This window comes from Notechis scutatus, chromosome 14 (assembly GCF_049901735.1).
Source record: "Notechis scutatus isolate UNSWTSFEM ecotype Mainland chromosome 14, rNotScu1.2, whole genome shotgun sequence".
NCBI classification, from domain to species: domain Eukaryota; kingdom Metazoa; phylum Chordata; class Lepidosauria; order Squamata; family Elapidae; genus Notechis; species Notechis scutatus.
The window spans coordinates 5,524,878-5,546,728 of NC_142022.1; the positions used below are offsets into that span (position 1 = coordinate 5,524,878).

The 21,851-nt window shown below is 44.9% G+C and overlaps 1 protein-coding gene and 1 long non-coding RNA gene across 5 annotated transcripts; one reads left to right on the plus strand and one right to left on the minus strand.

Annotated features, from left to right (window-relative positions):
* The first annotated feature begins 234 nt into the window (after nucleotides 1-234).
* Nucleotides 235-6,992, plus strand: LOC148129507 (uncharacterized). Its single transcript, XR_015745358.1, has 5 exons — nucleotides 235-925; nucleotides 1,713-1,765; nucleotides 2,425-2,494; nucleotides 3,370-3,536; nucleotides 6,695-6,992. It is a non-coding gene; the product is annotated as an uncharacterized LOC148129507 (long non-coding RNA).
* SLAMF8 (SLAM family member 8) lies at nucleotides 6,144-17,873 on the minus strand. Of its 4 annotated transcripts, XM_087943573.1 has the most exons (7): nucleotides 17,647-17,873; nucleotides 15,424-15,753; nucleotides 12,895-13,203; nucleotides 11,994-12,110; nucleotides 9,227-9,409; nucleotides 8,650-9,109; nucleotides 6,144-8,582 (listed from the first exon to the last, which is right to left on the minus strand). In XM_087943573.1, exons 1-5 carry the CDS (start codon nucleotides 17,687-17,689, stop codon nucleotides 9,360-9,362), a joined length of 849 nt encoding a protein of 282 aa, XP_087799699.1. In that variant the 5' UTR covers nucleotides 17,690-17,873; the 3' UTR covers nucleotides 6,144-8,582; nucleotides 8,650-9,109; nucleotides 9,227-9,359. The 4 variants fall into 4 exon arrangements, with proteins under 4 accessions (XP_087799699.1, XP_087799698.1, XP_026545948.1 ...); XM_087943572.1 differs by having other exon boundaries at nucleotides 6,144-9,109; XM_026690163.2 differs by having other exon boundaries at nucleotides 6,144-8,936; nucleotides 9,250-9,409; nucleotides 17,647-17,769.
* Between the last annotated feature and the right edge of the window lie 3,978 nt (nucleotides 17,874-21,851).

Sequence of the window (21,851 nt, forward strand, 5' to 3'; positions counted from 1 at the left end):
CCTTAGCCTACCAAGTCAAGTCTTCCTTACGCCACATTTCTTGGAAAGCGAGGACCACCTGTTTTAGACAAACACAAATCTCCCATTTGTCTGAAAAAATAGTCTTGGGGGGGGGGGAATTTCCCCCAATGAGGAAGTCCTTTTTAGTTCCAAACTAAAGCTGGCATTTTTTTTTTTAAAAAAACAACAACCTTCAAAAATGTTTTATTTTCCCATAAGGAGGAAATGCAATTGTTTAGTGAAGATAATGCCTCTGATTCTTCTCCAGTATCTTTTCAACTCCCGTATGATACAGGGAGGTATAATTTTTAGTCGAATGACACATTGCATTCCATTTTCCACCCCCAGAACAAGCACTCTTTGGGTGTCTCCAAAGTTTTCAGGATGGAAACTGGACACTTAGCCTGATCTACTAACTTGATCAGAGGGATGTGTCTCTCTTAAAAACATCACTTCGTCTTCTGCAATTTTTGGCTTGCAAAGACTAATTTTCTTGAGTGTCCCAAGGTGTGTTTGTGTTGTTTTCAATGTGTGCCCCCAAAAAAGGAACAACGCGAGCAAATTTTAAAGAAGAGATTGGACAACCATTTGCCTGAAACGTATAGGATTTCCTGCCTAAGCAAGGGGTTGGACTAGAAGACCTCCGAGGTCCCTTCCAACTCTCTTATTCTAAATGGACAAATTGACAGAAACGTGCAGTGCAAAACAGCTCAATTTGGAGATTGAAGAATCTTTCCACCGCCAGCAGAGGGCAGCATTGGGCCATAAAACAACACACCTATCCATAAAACGAACGAAAGCGAAAGTTTTAAAAAGGTACTTTGGTTTCTTGGCAATTACTGTATTTTTTTGGCGCTACAAATCGCTTCTGGTTTTTTTTTTTGGGTGAGAAACCAACGGACCAGCTTTTGATAAGCCCCCTGAGGTAAGATTTGCTCTGGATCGTTATTGCTGCCTACACCTGGCCCTAGAAAAACTGCAAAAACAGTTTGTGTCGTTTTCATTCCCTTTCTTTTAGTTTCCAGAGAAGGGTTACCTACAAGGAAACTATGGCAGATTTATGCATGACTTTTGAGGGACAGGAACAGAGGGGTGGGGTGATCTCTCATTTGTCCTAAGTCGAGGACCACCTGAATTTTTCCTATCTTGTCCTGTCTTCAGGATCTTTGGAGAATAGCTTGACTCCCTCTTCTTTGGGGCAGCCCCTGAGATATTGGAAGACTGCTATCATGTCCCCCCTAAGTCCTTTTCATTAAACTAGACTTACCCAGTTCCTGCAGCCGTTCTTCATATGTTTTAGCTTCCAGTCCCCTAATCATCCTTGTTGCTCTTCTCTGCCCTCTTTCCAGAGTCTCGACATCCTTTTTACATCATGGCGATGAAAACTGGATGCCCTGTTGCAAGAGTGGTCTCACCAAGGCATTATAAAGTGGGATTAACATTTCACATAATTTAAAAATTATTATTTGACTGGGATTGTTTCCAAAAGGAACGTGGCTTTTGTACCCATAGCCACACCTTGTTTTTTTATAATGGGCTGGTAATTTTTCATTCTTGCGGAAGCAACACAAAAGTCCAAAGGCCACCGTGACTTAGATACTGTTGAAAGGTGTCAAAATGCCTTTCCTTCGAGGATTCGATTTTCCCGCTGGGAGAGCTCCGGCGCAAGGATACGGACAACTGCTTGAAAGCTGGATCTTTTTATTTTTCAGGAAGGCGGAGAACAGCGAGAAGTCTGCGTTCCTGGGCTAGCTAGCTTCTTATGGTGAGTCCCTGGTTTTTTATACCCTTTTCTTCCTTTGTGAGTTGATTTCGCGTGAATGTTTGTATTTGTGCTTAATGTGTCAAATCCTGTTTGAGTTTGTCTTTATTCCTGCTGGTGGGCAAACTCCGCAGGGTGCGGAAGGCAAACTCCACAGGGTGGTTAGATTGTATTATCGGTTTTTTTCCTAATCTCTCTTAGCTTTATGATGGATTTTCATATTTGTCTTGTGGCAATCTCCTGTCTGTCTCTTTTGTAATTTATATTTTTTGTGTCTTTTGTCTGTTTGTTTTGCTTATTTGGTCTGTCCTGTGTTCGTAAGGGTTTCCTTTTCTTATTTGTCTAGTTTTCTTAATTACTTAGGCTTTTGTCTATAGGGATTCTTTAATACCTTTTATTTGATTCCTTTTCCTATGTAAGTTTGTTTTATGGCTGGCCTGATATTCCCCTTTGGCTTTTCCTGTCTTCGTGAAGTTCCCTTTCCACAATACTATTTGCATCTGCCTTGTTTTCCAACAAAAGATATTTCATAGAATTATAGATCTGGGGGGAACCTTAGAGGTCATCTGGTCCAACCCCCCTGGATTTGGCAATCCATTCTAATAAACCTGAATTTTTTGTTTTCAAGATGGGCAGTGATCTGTTTCTCTCTTTCTTTTTAGAGTTTTACTCAATGGTGTCAGATGACCACTTCCAAGATGACTTCCAGGAGCAGATCTATTAATTTTTATTGTAAGTGTCTTTGTGTGTGTGTGTGTGTGTGTGTGTGAGAGAGAGAGAGAGAGAGAGAGAGAGAGAGAGAGAGAGAGAGAGAGAGAGAAAGAGAGAAAGAAAGAAAGAAAGAAAGAAAGAAAGAAAGAAAGAAAGAAAGAAAGAAAGAAAGAAAGAAAGAAGAAAGAAAGCTTGGAAAAAAGAAAAGAGCTGCTTTTATTATTAAGTTAGTTTGGTGCGTTTGCGTCGTAACAATTTTTACTTAAAATTGTACGTCGCTTTTTAAAGGCATACCTTGTAAACTATTAGAAAGGCAGAAAACCAAAATAACTTAGCAAACAAGTTGATTGTAAGAGAGAGAAAGACATTGAATTGACCCACTTCCAGCTTTGTGTAAATTCAGACAAAATATGCTTTTTTTTTATTTTGGATTTTCAAAATGATAATAAATGCATGAATGTACTCAGTGGTATGCATATTATTGTATCCCAGTTGGACAATAACTTCTATTTCATCCTCATTTCCCTCCTGCTGTTATTCTTCTTCACCCCTATCCCTCCTCCTCCTCCTCCTCCATCTCCTCCCCTCCCTCCCTCTTTTCCTCCTCCTCTTCTTCGTCTTCCCTTCTCTTTTTCCTTCCTTCCTTCCCTCCCTCCCTTCCCTCCCTTTCCTTCCTTCTTTCCTTTCTCCTCCCCTCCCTTCATGGCTTTTCTTCCTTGCTCCCTCCGTCCCTCCCTCCTCCTCTCCCTTCACCCTTCTCTTCTTTTTCTCCTCCTCCGTCAACACTTCTTTCCCCTTCTCATCCATGCCTCTGTCTTCCCCATCAGTTCACCTGCAGCGAAGTCTTGAGTTAAATGGGAGCCGCTTGCAAATCTTGCCCTCTTTGCTTTTTCCAGCTGCCACCCAAGACTTTGGTGAGAAGCTGAACGCCTTCAGCTCAGCCCAGCTCATGCTCCTCAGTCCGTACTTTTCCCAAGACCTGATCTATGTCACTGGAAATGACATGACCCTGATGCTCTAGGAACTGACCACTCGAAGGATCATCACACCTGAAGACGCCCAGGTATCACTTGCTACATAATTCATCAGGATGTGGAGGGTGAAACGCCCGGAGAAGTTAGGACCTGGGCGGTGAAGAACAGTTTCTTAATGTCTTTTGTTGATCTTCACACCGCCAAGGGATTCTTCAGAATCCAGATCTTGCAAATGCCCCAAAAAATCTGCCCTCTGTTGGCTCTTCCTAGCCATTACACTTGTAAACGGAAGGGATAGTTTGCCCCCTGTTGGTTTGGTTTGGCTATTGCACCTTTAAAAAGAATCTCGGAGCCATTCTCAGCGTTGGCAAATGTGTTGACCCTCCCCAGCACACCTTTCAGAGTTCCTGCCAGACTGTATCATTTAATGTTGCTTCATTTTCACCATTGATTTTAATTAACTCTAAAATTTTCTTCCTGGCCATGCCTGGGTTTTGAGGACAAGTTCATTTTTCAAATGTGGAGTCCTCTCTGAGCTTGGTAGTTTTCTTGCAAACGTTTCATTAACAAACTAGGTAACACCATCAGTGTTAGAAGGTAATGAGCTTTGCAGAGAGGAGGAGGAGGAAGGAAGGAAGGCAGGAAGGAGAATGAGGAGGAGAATGAGAGGAGGAGGAAGAGAAGGAGGAAGGAAGGAGGGAAGGAGAAAGGAGGAGAAGGAAGAGGGAGGAGGAAGGAAGGAGGGAAGGAGAGGAGAGAGAGGAGGAGGGGAAGGAAGGCAGGAGAAAGAGAGGAGGAGGAGGATGGGAGGAGGAGGAAGGCAGAAGAAAGAGGAGGAGAAGGAGAGGAGGAGGAAGAGGAGGAGGGAAGGAAGGAGGGAAGGAGAAAGAGGAAGAAGGAGGGAAGGAGAAAGAGGAGGAGGGAAGGAAAGCAGGAGAAAGAGGAGGAGAAGGATGGGAGGAGGAGGAAGGCAGAAGAAAGAGGAGGAGAAGGAGAGGAAGAGGAGGAGGGAAGGAAGGAGGGAAGGAGAAAGAGGAAGAAGAGGAAGAAGAGGAAGAAGGAAGGAGAAAGAGGAGGAAGAGGAGAAAGGAAGGCCAGAGAAAGAGGAGGAGAAGCAGAGGAGGAGGAGGAAGAGGAGGAGGAGGAAGGTAGGAAGGAAGGAGAAAGAGGAAGAGGAAGAGGAGGACTGTGGGATCCTTGGTGCTCTGTGAGCTTGGTTGTTTTCTTGCAGATGTTTCATTACCAAACTAGATAACATCATCAGTGCTAGAAGGGAAGGGGGATTGTGGAGTGGAGAAGAAGGAGGGGAGGAGGAAGAGGAAGAGGACTGTGGGGTCCATGGAGCTCTCTGAGCTTGGTGCTTTTCTTGCAGACATTTTATTACCAAACTAGGCAACATCATCAGCACATCAGTGGGGTTTGTTCTCAATTTATATCCTAGTGTTTGCCTTGTCAATGTTAGTGGAAGTGGTCTTGGAGGTTATTTGGTTGGGCTCTTGTTTGTCAATTCCTTGACTGGGGAATTGTTTGCTTCTTGACACCGCCTGTCTAGCTTGGTGTTCATCTCTGCCCATCTGGGTGTTGATAGCTGGTGGGGAAGATATTCTGGCCTGCTTTTTCCTCCTTTTGGGGCTTGTTGATTGTCTCTTTTGAATGTAGATTTAGATGCAGTTTAGGTCATGAAACGTCGGCAAGAAAACCACCAAGCACCAAGGACTACCAATATTCTCCTCTATTAGTGTCATCTTTCAAAGTCAAAATATGGTCTTGGGCCTGAAACAGGGCTATTTCTCGGTAATTTCTAGGAGCCATAGAAATAACTGAGAACCTCCACTCTTAGCTGCAGTATAGCTTTATAGGAGTTGCTGGATGTTTCATGAGCCTCGCAATGAGGTGGGGTTTTGTCTCAGAGACCCCAAAACTTATCTGGGAACTGTTTGTTTTTTTAAACGTTCACATGAGATCACACTTCAACTTTCAACCCACACACGTGTTGGTTGGCAACCTAGATGTATGCGCAGCTGGAGAAGAAGATGGATGGAAAGAAAGCAGCGGACAAGATAGCTGGCGACGTGCTTAACAGGACCAAAGAGGTTGCTCTTGAATTTTGGAAGTGTCTCTATAGCCTAAGGAGCAACTGGTCCCACCCCAACCTCAACAGGATGGTTGAAGGTAACCATCCTGCCGAGGCAAGTCACGTTTTTTTCACTCTTGCTACCCTTAGTGGAGGAAACTGACCGGATGTTTCTCAGTGCGTTGGGCTTCACTGGATCCAAGAGAATATCAACCAGGAAAGGGCCCAAAACGAACCCCTTTGGAGCTGGGACGTCTGTCTTCCAAGCTTTTGATGCGTCTTGGATTTGATTTGATTTGAGTTCATTAATTAAACCAATCCGTGAAATCAACTGCTAATTAAAACAACTAATTAAATCGATGAGTCAAAATTAATTCATTCTTAATTAAATTTAATTAATTTCATTACTCGACGAGAGCCAAACCGTGGTACCACCCCTGTGGTCACCTTACCACAATTTTGCAACCTTCGTAGTTGGAATAGAACAGAATTTAGAATAGAATTTAGAATAGAATTTAGAATAGAATTTAGAATAGGATGGAATTTAGAATAGGATATGGTAGGATAGGATAATAGAAATAGAACAGAGAATAGAATAGTAGAATAGAATAGAGTAGAGTAGAATAGAATAAAATAGAACTTTATTGTCCCTTCAAATGCACGCTAATCAACATACATTAAAATGAAATTTCATTGCATTCAGCTCTCAAAAGATAACCATTATACATATACCACACACATATGACACAGAGAAACCTCACAATCTAGTTTGAATGTAGTTTACAAGACAGATGGCCTAATGTACAAAGCTGTTCCAGAATCTAGTAGTCCTGCTACATAGACTTGGAAACCCCTCCTCGAGAGGAGAGCAACAGAAACAGACCCTGAAGTGGGTGTGTGGGGTCTCTAACGATGCTCTGAGCTCTAAGCACATAGCACTTACAAGCAGTATTCCGAATAACGGGAAGCCAGCTTCCTATAATCTTCTCCATTGTCCTGACCACTCTTCCTATCATCTCCATTGTCCTCACCACTCTCTTTATGGACTTTCTATCTGAGGCACTGCTGCCACCAAACCAAACAGGGATGCAGTTTGTTCAAACACTCTCTAGATCATGCCTCTATAAAAAAATAAAAAAATTTCAAAGTCAGCTTTCTGCTTTTTCTCCCTAGGTTAAAATCCACTGATATCACCCCAGCGAAACAGAACCAACTGAAAATATTGGCCAGCAAGCAAAACAGCTTCAGACTTTACGTTTAAGAGCTATTCCAGTCCGTTTCCAGATTCATATTTCGGTGTATCATTTTTTTTCTGAAAGAACTTCTGGATTTTAGTCTACCTTCCTTTGAAGAACATCTGCAGGACATGGTTCAAAAACCCAAGATGCAGGGTGTAAAGTCTGTACAGGTGGTCCTCGAGTTAGGACCATAAAGGTGCCTGCTTATTAAAGTTCATAATGGTTGTAAAATGGCCCATATGAATGTCCCGTTTTTTTTTGCAATAGTCATATGTATTTGTCATGTTTGTGTTGTGGGTCTCCAGCAGCCTGTACAGATGGCAGCGGAATTGGACAGTGGGGTAGAACAGGGACCAGTCCGGGAGTCTGGAGAGGACTCGGGTGAGGGTCCTGCATCCAATGCAGAGATGGGGCCAGGACCATCTGGGAGTCGTGTGCTGTCTCCGGAGCCTCTGGAGTCTGGCAGCAGCGAGGCAGAGGAACAAGGGGAGCCTGTTCCCAGTGTGTGTGTGCGCAGAGCTGCTGGAAGGCAAGAGCAGCTGGGACAAAAGGGGAAACTTGGGAGTAAGGCTGGGAGGTGATTGGCCCCTCCCATATGGTATAAAGGACAGGCAAAGGTGAAGAAACCTTTGCAGGAAGCAAAGTAGTTCATTCTGTTCAGATGAAACTCTGTGTCGACTTTGTACTTTGGTTGGCTTCTTTTTCAGTTCATTTGGCACTTTTGCTGTTGGCAGCAATTCAAAGGAGAGAAAGGTGGGTGCTTATCTCGAGGGACTGTTTGGGACTCATTCCCGGCTGGGAATGAACATAATTCCCAGCGTTGAAATAAAACAAGAGTTGTTTTAATTAAGCGTGTGCGTAATTACGGTCTCGGAAGCCTTGGTGAGAACAGGTTAGGTGTCTCAGGGCCATAGGATCACCCTTTGCGATCTTTTCAACTGTTTTCCGACAAGCAAACCGCCCTGGAGGAAACCAGATTCGTTTAACAACTGTAGTTATTCACTTAACAATTGTAGTAGTTCACTTAACAACCGTGGCAAGAAAAGAGGTAAAATTGTGCATGACTTGCTTAGCAGCTGCTTTGCTTAGCGATGAAAATTCTGGTCCCAGTTCTGGTCATAAATGGAGAACTAGTTTGGGATCCAATCATTAGCAGGTCTTAAACTTTTTTTTTAAAAAAAAAAAAAGTTTGCAAATTCCTTATTTAAAGCCAGTAGATGGTGCTATTTTGCAACCAGAAAATGAAGCTTTTTTAAAAACAACTGTGGGTTTATTTGACCTTTGGAAATTAAAAGTGAATATTGCAAAACTCAAAAATGAAAGTGAGCGCATGAAACTATCTATTTCCTTTTGTAAAAGTCCCAAGGTTGGGGATCTTAAAGGAATTTCCCCAGCTAGCTTCCCAGGAAAAGAGAGAGGGAGAGAGAGAGAGAGAGAGAGGTTTATTCCTTTTAAAAATAGTAATTTATTTGCCTTACAGCTGATTAAAACAAAATAGGAACTGCTAAAGTTTTGGCTCAGAAATTAAAAGATTGTGTGTTCAGATTTGAAGGGCAGTCAGTATCCAGCTCCCAAAATTCTCAGCAGCGGCTGTGCTGGTTGGGAAAACCTGGGAGTTGTAGTTCACAACTACACAACTGGTCTGTGACTAATCAAGCTTTGATTGATTGTAATTTGCAGACCTGAAGGACAATCTTTGGCTCCTTAGAATTCTCAGAAGGGGTTGTCTTGGCTGGGGAACTCTGGGAGTTGTAGTATCCAGACCCGGAGGACAATCTTCAGTTCCTAGAATTCTCAGTGGTAGCTGTGCTGTCTGGGGAACTCTGGGAGTTGTAGTACCCAGATGCCTGAGGAACTCTGGGAGTTGTAGTACCCAGATGCCTGAGGGACTCTGGGAGTTGTAGTATCCAGACCCGGAGGACAATCTTCAGTTCCTAGAATTCTCAGTGGTAGCTGTGCTGTCTGGGGAACTCTGGGAGTTGTAGTACCCAGATGCCTGAGGAACTCTGGGAGTTGTAGTACCCAGATGCCTGAGGGACTCTGGGAGTTGTAGTATCCAGACCCGGAGGACAATCTTCAGTTCCTAGAATTCTCAGTGGTAGCTGTGCTGTCTGGGGAACTCTGGGAGTTGTAGTACCCAGATGCCTGAGGGACTCTGGGAGTTGTAGTATCCAGACCTGGAGGACAATCTTCAGTTCCTAGAATTCTCAGTGGTAGCTGTGCTGTCTGGGGAACTCTGGGAGTTGTAGTACCCAGATGCCTGAGGAACTCTGGGAGTTGTAGTATCCAGACCCGGAGGACAATCTTCAGTTCCTAGAATTCTCAGTGGTAGCTGTGCTGTCTGGGGGAACTCTGGGAGTTGTAGTACCCAGATGCCTGAGGGACTCTGGGAGTTGTAGTATCCAGACCCGGAGGACAATCTTCAGTTCCTAGAATTCTTAGCGGTAGCTGTGCTGTCTGGGGGAACTCTGGGAGTTGTAGTATCGAGACCCAAAGGACAATCTTCAGTTCTCTGAGAGATAGAAGGGAATTTTCCCCCACAAAACTCCTTCTACCTTCTCAGCCAGAATAACCCGAGGAAGATCCATGTTTTCCGTCTGCTAAAGCTGGATCGATTCGTTTCCGGGAACTCTGTAGAACATTTTCTTCCCTATAACAAGATATTAACATTTGGCGCATAAGATGTTTTTACATGAAATGCTTGTACCGCTTTATAGGGCATCACTGAGGCCACATATGGAATCCAGTTTTGGTCACCACAATTAAAAAAAAAATAGATGTTGAGACTCTAGAAAGGATGCCGAGAAGAGCAACGAAGATGATTAGGGGGACTGGAGAATAAACCATACTGTCAGGATTCCAGCGATCGCCCTAATTCAATCATGATTCTCGAGCCAAAGTTCAAAACACTTCAAAGGATTCATTAGAGGCGACATACTGGCCCTGCCCTGTGTGAAGCCAACTCTGGCCTACATCATTCACAGGCCCCTGTGACCCTGTTTCCCCTCCTCCCTCCCCCCGGGGGGTCTCATAAACCAGGTTGTCGGGCTCCGAGTTTGCTACGCAAGTCATCTGGCAGTGGAGAATATCACCTTAGCTCTGCTGACGCTGGATCTGTATTACTGCTTGCGTGCTAGCTGTGAGCTGCAGGATGGATTCTGAAGCAACTGCGGGCTGAAGGATGGTTTCTGAAGCAACTGCAGGCTAAAGGATGGATTCCTGCGGGCTAAAGGACTGCGGGCTAAAGGATGGATTCTGAAGCAACTGCAGGCTAAAGGATGGATTCTGAAGCAACTGCGGGCTGAAGGATGGATTCTGAAGCAACTGCGGGCTAAAGGATGGATTCTGAAGCAACTGCAGGCTAAAGGATGGATTCTGAAGCAACTGCAGGCTAAAGGATGGATTCTGAAGCAACTGCGGGCTGAAAGATGGATTCTGAAGCAACTGTGGGCTGAAGGATGGATTCTGAAGCAACTGCAGGCTAAAGGATGGATTCTGAAGCAACTGCGGGCTGAAGGATGGATTCTGAAGCAACTGCGGGCTGAAGGATGGATTCTGAAGCAACTGCAGGCTAAAGGATGGATTCTGAAGCAACTGCGGGCTGAAGGATGGATTCTGAAGCAACTGCGGGCTAAAGGATGGATTCTGAAGCAACTGCAGGCTAAAGGATGGATTCTGAAGCAACTGCAGGCTAAAGGATGGATTCTGAAGCAACTGCGGGCTGAAAGATGGATTCTGAAGCAACTGCGGGCTGAAGGATGGATTCTGAAGCAACTGCAGGCTAAAGGATGGATTCTGAAGCAACTGCGGGCTGAAAGATGGATTCTGAAGCAACTGCGGGCTAAAGGATGGATTCTGAAGCAACTGCAGGCTAAAGGATGGATTCTGAAGCAACTTCAGGCTAAAGGATGGATTCTGAAGCAACTGCAGGCTAAAGGATGGGTTCTGAAGCAACTGCGGGCTGAAGGATGGATTCTGAAGCAACTGCAGGCTAAAGGATGGATTCTGAAGCAACTGCAGGCTGAAGGATGGATTCTGAAGCAACTGCGGGGCTGGAAATGGCTTTTTCATGTATTGATGAATGGTGCGTATTGTTAGAGGGGGCTGGGGCACATATAGGTGGTAATTAAGCATTGAGTTAAGACATGGTGAAGGTGGCCCCAGGTGGAGAACAGTTAGTGAGGATCGGAATAGCATAGGGATGTAGACATAGGGTTAATAGCATTTAGGGATAATAGGTTAGGCGTGGCCAGGCCTAGAACAGCATATAGGCCTGGGTGTGGTGCGGATGTGTCTCATGATAATGATAATAAAAGGAAAGAGAGCAAACTCCAACCCAACGCTAACCTTGGCTGGCTTTTAGCCATTCTTGCCTGATTATTTGTTGTTTGCTGATATATTGAATAAACCGTCATTGTCCTAAAGAGGAGCTGGAGTTTGGATTCATTGAAAGACAAATTTTCAACACTCAAGGACTGGCTGAGACAAATTCTCCAATTGAGCACCTTCACAGGCTGGGTGTCATCATTCATGTTTTCCAATTAAATATATTCGCGGGCAGAAGCTCCGGTAGTTTAGTTAACAGTCTTTTAAAGCTAAGATTTGGAATGTACTTTTGCTTCCAATCGGCTTCACTGCTTTTCCAGATTTCCTCCCCCCACCCCTATTTTTTTTAATGGCAACTCCTAAAACAGGCCTAGGAATGTTTTATGAGTTGACACGTACGAACGGTTGCAGGAACTGGATACGTCTAGTCCAGCAGTCAGCAACCTTAGACACTCAAAGAACCACAAAGGTCTTAACCCGGAAGCCCCACCCACCCACCCATTCAATTCTGGAGCTAACCAGAAGTCCAGTTGCCCCACCCTAGGGTCTCCTCCCAGCATGGCACCCTTTTCCCTCCACCTGTCCTAACCAAAAGCCCTCTCAATTGTGGTGCCGACCGGCGACAGGGAGCTGCAGCAGTGGGACGAAAGAGCCAAATGCAGCTCTAGAGCCACGGGTTGCCGACGCCTGGTATAGTTTAATGAAGAGAAGGATTAGGGGTGATACGATAGCAGTTTTCCAATATTGGTGGGGCTGTCACAGAGATTAGGAAGTCAACCTATTCCCCAAAGCACCTGAGGTCAGGACAAGAAGCAACAGATGGAAGCTTATCAAAGAGAGATCCAACCTAGAATTAAGGAGAAATTCCCTGACAGGGAGAACTTTTCATCAATCGAACGGCTACTTACCGGAGTGCTGTTTGTAGCACACGCACGAAAGGACAGCCAGCAAGAAGAAGAAGGAAGCCACTGGGATGATGATTAAGAGAAGCTCCCTGAGACTGTGTGCGGTCTTCTTCTCACCTTCTGGAGAACATAGAATAACAAGAGTTGGAAGGGACCTTGGAGGTCTTCTAGTCCAGCCCCCTGCTCAAGCAGGAGACCCTATCCCATTTCAGACAAATGGTTGTCCAATCTCTTCTTAAAAACCTCCAGGGACGGAGCATTCACAACTTCTGGTGGCAAGCTGTTCCACTGGTTTATTGTCCTCACTGTTAGAACGTATCTCCTTAATTCCAGCTCACTTCTCTCCTTGATTAGTTTCCATCCATTGCTTCTTGTCCTGCCTTCGGGTGCTTTGGAAAATAGGTTGACCCCCCTCTTCTTTGGGGCAGCCCATCAAATATTAGAAGACTGCGATCATGTCTCCCCTGGCCCTTCTTTTTATTATTATTTATTATTAATTCCAGCAACCGTTTTTTGTATGTTTTAGCCTCCAATCCTCCCCTAATCCTCTTTCTTGCTCTTCTCTGCACTCTTTCCAGAGTCTCAACATCATTTTCATTATTGTGGTGACCAAAATTGGATGTAGTATTCCAAGGTTCTTCTGCTTGAGCAGGGGGCTGGACTAGAAGACCTCCAAGGTCCCTTCCAACACTATTATTTTATGTTCTAATTTCCTGATAATTAGAGCAATTAACCGGTGGAACAGCTTGCCTTCAGATGTTGTGGGTGCTCCATCAGTGGAGGTTTTTTAAGAAAAGCCTAGACAGCCACTTAACTGAGCAAGGGGCTGGACTAGAAGACCTTGAAGGTCCCTTCCAGCTCTATTCTGACTGATTGAATTCTAACCTTCAAATTGGTCACATACCTGAAGGTTGTTGGCAGGAGTCACGGAGCTCGACGGTCGCCGATTTGTGGACGACGGCGTTAGAGGCCGTACAGGTGTAGGTCACCTGGAGAGCTTCCTTGGGGTCCAGTTTGGTCCGTAGCACCTGGCCCCCCTCCATCAGCCAATGCTTCGGCCTAGGGCCGGTCTTACCCGCCAGCCCTGCCCACTCGTAAGTGACGTTAGTCCTGCTGGCTGCGTGGCAAGTCAAGAAAACGAGACAAGTTTCGGAGGAGCCATTGAGGTCCTTTTCTTCGGTGAACACCTGAATAAGTGGGTTTGAAATCGTATCTGGAAGAAGAGAGAGGCAAAAAATCAGGGGAGGGGGCAATGTGGGGAAGGGGTAATAATATTTTATTCCCTTCACTGGCTCTCATGTCTCGGGTAGGCTTGTCCGAAAAATAGAATGGAATGGAATGGAATGGAATGGAATGGAATGGAATGGAATGGAATGGAATAGAATAGAATAGAATAGAATGGAATGGAATGGAATGGAATGGAATGGAATAGAATGGAATAGAATAGAATAGAATAGAATAGAATAGAATAATAGAATAGAATAATAGAATAGAATAATAGAATAGAACAGAACACAACACAACGCAACGCAAATACAATGCAATATACAACTCAAATACAATGCATTATACAATACAATACAGATAACGTATAATAGATAACAGATAATCAGAGTTGGAAGGGACCTTGTAGGTCATTTAGTCCAACCCCCTGCCCAAGCAGGAGATCCTACACCATTTCTGGAATAGATAACAGATAATCAGAGTTGGAAGGGACCTTGTAGGTCATTTAGTCCAACCCCCTGCCCAAGCAGGAGACCCTACACCATTTCTGGAATAGATAACAGATAATCAGAGTTGGAAGGGACCTTGTAGGTCATTTAGTCCAACCCCCTGCCCAAGCAGGAGACCCTACACCATTTCTGGAATCTTTCCCAAGTTCTCTTTGAATTTATTAAAATCAACTCTTTTAAAATCTAAGACTGGTGTCATTATGTTCTGTTGCTTGTGTTTGTGTTATGTTGAATTCTAGTATGACATGGTCGCTCTCGCCCAAGGTTCCTGCAGTTTCAACTCCCTCTATCACTTCTTCTCTATTTGTAAGAATTAAGTCCAGTATGGCTGTCCCTCTACTTTTTGGGCAACAAAGTTGTCTGCTAGGTTGGTTAGGAACCTATTTGATTTCTCACTTGGTGCAGAATTAGTTTTCCAATTGATATCAGGATAATTGAAGTCTCCCATTACTATTGTAGGGTGTTTCCTGCATATGTTTGTTAGTTGGTTGACAAAGAGGTCATCTATTTTTTTCTGTTTGGTTGGGTGGCCTATGGCCATGTCATTCTTTTTTTCTTTTATGTTGACCCCTATGCATTCTAGGAGGTTTTCATCTTTGGTTTCATGCATACAACAGAACACAACACAACACACTAAAATAATAAAATATAATCAAATCACATCAAAATATAAAATAAATTACAGTATAAATACAATAATAAAATAAAGTAAAGTAAAATAACAAAAGAGGTAAAATAAAGCAAAAGCTATATGAAATAATATAAAATGATAATTTAAAATTGAAGTAATGCGAAATAAAATAGGTACAATAAAGTAAAACAATGTAAAAGAAAATAAAGAAAAAGCATTGTGATATGAAAAAAGGCAATGTAAAATCAAGTAAAAAAGTAAAATAAAGCGATGTAGAATAAAGTAAAGCAACGTAAAATAAAAAGCAAAGTAAAAAAGCCAAATGAAGTGAAGTGCTAGGGGCAAAAATTCCTGACTCTTGCAACATGGAGAAAACAGCCCTTGAAGAATGACGCATAATTGACTCTGTGCTAATGTCTTCTTGATGCCAGGGAAAAATGCTGCTGTCTTCCAGATATTTTAATCATTTTTTAAACAATAAAATTTAAATGTTTAAATCTAGTTTGATGCAAGGTAGCCTGTGACCGCTTTTTGAAAGGGCCTTGGTTTTACTCATCAAACTTATCCAGAAACTAATCTAGCTGCTATCTCACATTAAGACCTGCCCTCTGCAAAAGCTAACCAAGATGATATATCAACCCACTTTTGCATATGACACGAATGCAACTTCTACGTTCTCTCCTTAGTTAACGGAACTATGATCTTCGAAGAGCTTCGACCATCTAATCCCATTGCTTCTCAACTTTGGCTGTTTGAAGACGGGTGGACTTCATCTCCCAGAATTCCCCAAGCACGGGGAATTCTGGGAGATGAAATCCACCCATCTTCAGGTGGCTAAAGTTGAGAAACACTGTTCTAATCAGGGCGGAGTACTGTACTTCTGATTTGAATTAAGAATGGGATAGAAACATTTGCAAAATATTCACTGCGATGGCAAAATCCAGTTTGGAGATGCTGGATGGGAAGGGAATGAAGAAATAAAAAACAGGCCCTTATTTCAACCAAAAATAAAAACAAATTAATAAACAGACATGGCTTTTTTTTTTTTTTTTTTTTGGATAGCACGTACCGTAAACCTTCAGCTCAAAAGTTTGTTTTTGCATATGTCCTGTGGTGTCCACCAGGAGAACGGAGAACTTCCCAGCATCTTCTAAATCCACTGGATCGATCTCTAAGGTGAAGTTGTCGTGGAGTCGAGTCCTTCCATAGAAACGGGACCGGTACTGGATCTCTGGGCTTCCCTTGAGCGAAGTGGCCACCAACTCTTCGGAAGGCTGCAAAGAACTCCAGAAGAACTCCCGGCTGTGAAAATTGGGAGGGGGGGCTGCTTTGAATAAAGCCGAGCTCCCCGCAACTCCTAACACCTGCGTTGGTGTGTAGGCCCTCGACATGCATAGACCTACAAGAAAAAAAATACTTATATCTACACATCGAGGTATATTCTACATTACGAAGACCTCATCTTGAGTCCAGTCTCCAACTCCAGCTTAAATATATCCAGGTCTGGAAGGGACTTCAGAGGTCTTCTAGTCCAACCCAAACAAAATATACGATGGACGGTTTGCAGGAACTGGGCCTGGCTGGTCTAATGAAGAGAAGGACCAAGGGAGACAGGAGAGTGGTCTTCCAATATTTGAGGGGCTGCCACAGAGAGGAGGAAGGGGGTTAAGCTATTTTCCAAAGCACCTGAAGGCCAGAGAAGGAATAATGGATGGAAACTGATCCAGGAGAGATTCAGCCTGGAAATGAGGAGGAATTTTCTGACAGTGAGAACCCATGGAATAGAAGCTGCCTTCAGAAGTTGTGGGAGCTTCATCACTGGAAGCTTTCAAGAAGAGACTGGACTGCCACTTGTCAGAAATGGAATATTTATTACTGATAAACGAATGAGTTAGACAGAGTAAGAAAATGAGTGTGAAATATATTATTGAAAATTAATAAATATAATGTTAAGGCTAATATAATAAGTGATATATGTGATATAAAATACTGATTAGAAGGAATATATATATATATATATAGATATATATATATATATATATATATATATATATATATATATAAAGTAAAATATGTATGATAATGGTATTATGTGCACAGAAAAGAAATGTGTACCCAACTAACACACTGATGAACAGAAAGAAGGTTTTATTTGTTAGTTTTTGTTGTTGTTATAAAAATTTAATATTTTTTTTTCAAAAAAAGAGACTGGACTGCCATCTGTCAGAAATGGTGTACAGTCTCCTGCTTGGGCAGGGGGTTGGGCTAGATGACCTCCAAGGTTCCTTCCAACTCTGTTAGCATTTTTTGGAAAGCTGTTAACTCCTTGTCTTAGACCAAGACCTGAGGGCAGGACAAGAAATAACAGGTGAAAGATCATGAAAGAAAGAAGCAACTTAGAACTAAGAAGAAACTTCCTAACATTGAAGACAATTAACCAGTGGAACTGCTTGCCTCCAGAAGTTGTTGCGTGCTCCATCATTGGAGATTTTAAAGAAGAGGCTGGACAACCATTTGACTGGGATGATATAAGGTCTCCTTCTCAAGCAGGGGGCTGGACTAGAAGACCTCCAAGGTCCCTTCCAACTCTGTTATTCTATGTTCTCCAGAAGGTGAGAAGAAGACCACAGACCGTTTCAAGAAGCTCCCATTGATCGTCATCATCCTAGCGGCCTCCTTATTCTATATTCAACCAAGGTGCAGTTCACGGGAGTCACTCCCCGTCCTCCTAAATCCTTAACAAATTAACAGAGTTGGAAGGGACCTTATAGGTCATCTAGTCCAACCCCGTGCCCAAGCGGGAGACCCTGCACCATTTCTGACAGATAGGAGTCCAGTCTCTTCTTGAAAGCCTCCAGGGATGAAGCTCCCACAACTTCCGAAGGCAACTTCTGTTCCATTGAATATAGAATAACAGAGTTGGAAGGGACCTTGTAGGTCATCTAGTCCAACCCCCTGCCCAAACAGGAGACCCTACACCATTTCTGACAGATGGGAGTCCAGTCTCTTCTTGAAAGCCTCCAGGGATGAAGCTCCCACAACTTCCGAAGGCAACTTCTGTTCCATTGAATATAGAATAACAGAGTTGGAAGGGACCTCGTAGGTCATCTAGTCCAACCCCCTGCCCAAACGGGAGACCCTACACCATTTCTGACAGATGGCAGTCCAGTCTCTTCTTTGAAAGCCTCCAGGGATGAAGCTCCCACAACTTCCGAAGACAAGCTACCCACAAGCTACGCTTCCGTTTTCTTCCTCTCTGGTTTTTTTTGTGAATTTAAGAGATTTTTCTTACCTGAAGTGGCAATTATCCATGCAGTTAGGGGGACCCAACCCATTTCAGCTCCGTCCCGAAAGGCAGCAGGAAGGAAAAAGACCACGGCAAAGAGAAAGTAGATCTCACATGATGGAGCCTGTTTTTTTTTTTTTTGTTTTCCACAGGAAATCCCCTTTTTTATCACTTAAGGAAGAATTAGGGACACCCACGATATGTTTTTGGCGCCTGCCGCAGAAAGCAGAACCAAAAGAAAATAAAAAGTCCCAGGAACCTGGAGGCTGATTTTCAAGAAAACATTGCAAATTCTGATAATTGTTTTTCTTTTTTTTTTCCTGGCCTGGTAATCAAGTGATTTCAAGAAATCCCCCTTTTTTCTGCCCTGGAATGATTGAGATTTAACCTTGTGGCCTTGTCCCTGGTAGGACAGTGAATTCTACCGAGAAATAAAACCCCAGGAAAAAGAAAAAGAAAAGAAAAATGAAGACAATGGGGCCAAATAACAGCAGACAAAGAGGGAACGACGTTATTAAAATGTAGTTTAAAAAAAAAAACAAATACAGGCCGTCCTTGACTTACGACCACAAATTTGAGCCCAACGTTTCTGTTGCTAAGCGATAGACAGTTGTGAAGTGAGTTTGGCTCCCTTTTACGACCGTTCTCAAGTGAATCACCGCAGTGGTTAAGTCTTGCTTAGCGGCATAAATTTTGGGCTCAACGGTGGTCGTAAGTCGAGAACGATCTGTATGCGGTTTTGTTGCTAAATCTGGCCGGGTCTGCCTTGTTCAGGTTCAGAGCGATGGTTTTCGGAGTCCCCCATAATTTGGAATTTTAATGAGCCTGAAATTTGGTTAGGTCTGATTGTCACTCGAAAGATTTTACGCAAAGCTTCCTTCCTTCCAGGTTTTGGCCACGCTTAATGGCCAACTCGAAACCGAATTCGAGGGCTCAGCCGGGCTAGGAGCATGAATCGAGCCAGGACAAGAAAATCTGGCAGCGCCACCAACTTTCTGTCAACACTTGCCAAGTCACTTCCTTTTGGCAGGACGCACAGCTGTGTAATAATACTTTGTCGCATGTGAATCCGTTGCATACGGCCAGCCAGGAAGGAGGAAAAAATAAACGAAGGCAAGAACGGGATCCAGTAGAAACGTTTTGGTTTGTAGAATTCCCTTGGCCTGGTGCAGTCTACCTTAGCTGCAAACAACAACGAAACAAAGGGTTCGTATGAGGAAAAGTAATGCTGGATCTTGGAGGGGGGAGAAGGAGGGGTTAACCTCCCCTTTCACACAGCCCCTGCTCCTTACTCTATGAATCTCTTCATCCGTCTCTTTCACTCAGGTGTACTGTACACGCGTTCACACATGTGAAAGACAAGCAGGCATCGAATAAAATAAACATGCTGGCTGGGGGATTCTGGGAGTGGAAGTCCTCCCCTCTTAAAGCCTTCTGGCTGGGGGATTCTGGGAGTGAAAGCCCACCCCTCTTAAAGCAGGCTGGCTGGGGATTCTGGGAGTGGAAGCCCATCCCTCTTAAAGCAGGCTGGCTGGGGATTCTGGGAGTCGAAGCCCACCCCTCTTAAAGCAGGCTGGCTGGGGATTCTGGGAGTTGAAGCCCACCCCTCTTAAAGCCTGCTAGCTGGGATTCTGGGAGTTGAAGCCCACCCTCTTAAAGCAGGCTGGCTGGGGGATTCTGGGAGTGGAAGTTGAAGCCCACCCCTTCTGGGAGTTGAAGTCCACCCCACTTAAAGCAGGCTGGCTGGGGGATTCTGGAAGTCCTCCTTCTTAAAGCAGGCTGGCTGGGGATTCTGGGAGTTGAAGCCCACCCCTCTTAAAGCAGGCTGGCTGGGGATTCTGGGAGTTGAAGTCCACCCCTCTTAAAGCCTGCTGGCTGGGGGATTCTGGGAGTGGAAGCCCACCCCTCTTAAAGCAGGCTGGCTGGGGATTCTGGGAGTGGAAGCCCACCCCTCTTAAAGCAGGCTGGCTGGGGGATTCTGGGAGTGGAAGCCCACCCTCTTAAAGCAGGCTGGCTGGGGGATTCTGGGAGTCGAAGCCCACCCTCTTAAAGCAGGCTGGCTGGGGATTCTGGGAGTCGAAGCCCACCCTCTTAAAGCCTGCTGGCTGGGGATTCTGGGAGTGGAAGTTGAAGCCCACCCCTTCTGGGAGTTGAAGCCCACCCCACTTAAAGCAGGCTGGCTGGGGATTCTGGAAGTCCTCCCTTCTTAAAGCAGGCTGGCTGGGGGATTCTGGGAGTTGAAGTCCACCCTCTTAAAGCCTGCTGGCTGGGGGATTCTGGGAGTGGAAGCCCACCCCTCTTAAAGCAGGCTGGCTGGGGATTCTGGGAGTGGAAGTCCTCCCCTCTTAAAGCAGGCTGGCTGGGGGATTCTGGGAGTGGAAGCCCACCCTCTTAAAGCAGGCTGGCTGGGGGATTCTGGGAGTGGAAGTCCTCCTCTTAAAGCAGGCTGGCTGGGGATTCTGGGAGTGGAAGCCCACCCCTCTTAAAGCAGGCTGGCTGGGGGATTCTGGGAGTCGAAGCCCACCCTCTTAAAGCAGGCTGGCTGGGGATTCTGGGAGTTGAAGCCCACCCTCTTAAAGCCTGCTGGCTGGGGGATTCTGGGAGTTGAAGCCCACCCCTCTTAAAGCAGGCTGGCTGGGGGATTCTGGGAGTGGAAGTTGAAGCCCACCCCTTCTGGGAGTTGAAGCCCACCCCACTTAAAGCAGGCTGGCTGGGGGATTCTGGAAGTCCTCCTTCTTAAAGCAGGCTGGCTGGGGATTCTGGGAGTTGAAGCCCACCCCTCTTAAAGCAGGCTGGCTGGGGGATTCTGGGAGTTGAAGTCCACCCCTCTTAAAGCCTGCTGGCTGGGGGATTCTGGGAGTGGAAGCCCACCCCTCTTAAAGCAGGCTGGCTGGGGGATTCTGGGAGTGAAGCCCACCCTCTTAAAGCAGGCTGGCTGGGGATTCTGGGAGTGGAAGCCCACCCCTCTTAAAGCAGGCTGGCTGGGGATTCTGGGAGTCGAAGCCCACCCCTCTTAAAGCAGGCTGGCTGGGGGATTCTGGGAGTCAAAGCCCACCCTCTTAAAGCCTGCTGGCTGGGGGATTCTGGGAGTGGAAGTTGAAGCCCACCCTTCTGGGAGTTGAAGCCCACCCCACTTAAAGCAGGCTGGCTGGGGGATTCTGGAAGTCCTCCCTTCTTAAAGCAGGCTGGCTGGGGGATTCTGGGAGTTGAAGCCCACTCCTCTTAAAGCCTGCTGGATGGGGGATTATGGGAGTGGAAGCCCATCCCTCTTAAAGCTGGGGGATTCTGGGAGTCGAAGCCCACCCATCTTAAAGGATACGGGCTGGGGGATTCTGGGAGTTGAAGTTCACCTGTCTTAAAGCTTTCTGACTGGGGGATTCTGGGAGTCAGAGCCCACCGCTCTTAAAGCAATTGTGCTAAATCAACAGACCATCCTCCCCTGATCCTGAGGAATAAAGAACACAGCCATTCCGCTGCAGCCAGTTAAACAGCATGAACATTTAGTCTGTTTATTTTAATTAAAATAATCCAACGAACATCATAACAGGTCACGGTGAGTCAAAACCAACACCAAAGGGAATATAACAACTAACCCAAATTATGAAGGGCCCTTGTATTGATTTCTAAGTTGTGCATTTGTTCCGTATCCTGTTTATAATACAGGCAGTCCTCAACTTATGACCGCGTTTGAGGCAGGGATTGCAGTCATTCAGACGTGGCAGTTGTTAAGCGGAGCCGCCCTGTCATTGCACCTGAGTTTACAACCTTTTTCTGCAGCGGTCATTAAATGAACCCTTCATTCTGGAACGAAGCCCTGTTTTTCTTTCACAGGTGGGGTGGGTTTTTTTGCTGGAAAAAGACGTAAATGCCAAAAACGCACACCCCAACCCCCCAACCCCAATTCTCAATCAAGTGACTGCAGGATGTTGCAAACGGTCATAAATACGGGTCAGAATCGGGTCATTGAGCAGGACTTTCTGCAGCTAAAGTCGTAAATTTTTTTGGTATTTTTTTGGTATTTTGCTGCCAATTTTGGTGCCGAAGTTTATGCCTCAAGGGCTTTGCATTTTTTTATTTTTATTTTTATTTTTTTGGTATTTTGCTGCCAATTTTGGTGCCGAAGTTTGCAAAGGTTTGTGGAGGAAGCAAATTTGGCTAAGCTGGGGGAGAAAAACAGTTTCCTTTTCTGCAGATTCCTCAGCCGCCTCCAC

Excerpts from the sequence above, each read along its gene's own strand:
- SLAMF8 (XM_087943573.1), bottom strand. The coding sequence starts at position 17,689 with ATGGGTTGGGTCCCCCTAACTGCATGGATAATTGCCACTTCAG. Across the intron at positions 15,754-17,646 it reads ATGGATAATTGCCACTTCAG|GTCTATGCATGTCGAGGGCC; the intron begins GTAAGAAAAATC and ends TTTTTCTTGTAG. Across the intron at positions 13,204-15,423 it reads TTTTGAGCTGAAGGTTTACG|ATACGATTTCAAACCCACTT; the intron begins GTACGTGCTATC and ends CTCTTCTTCCAG.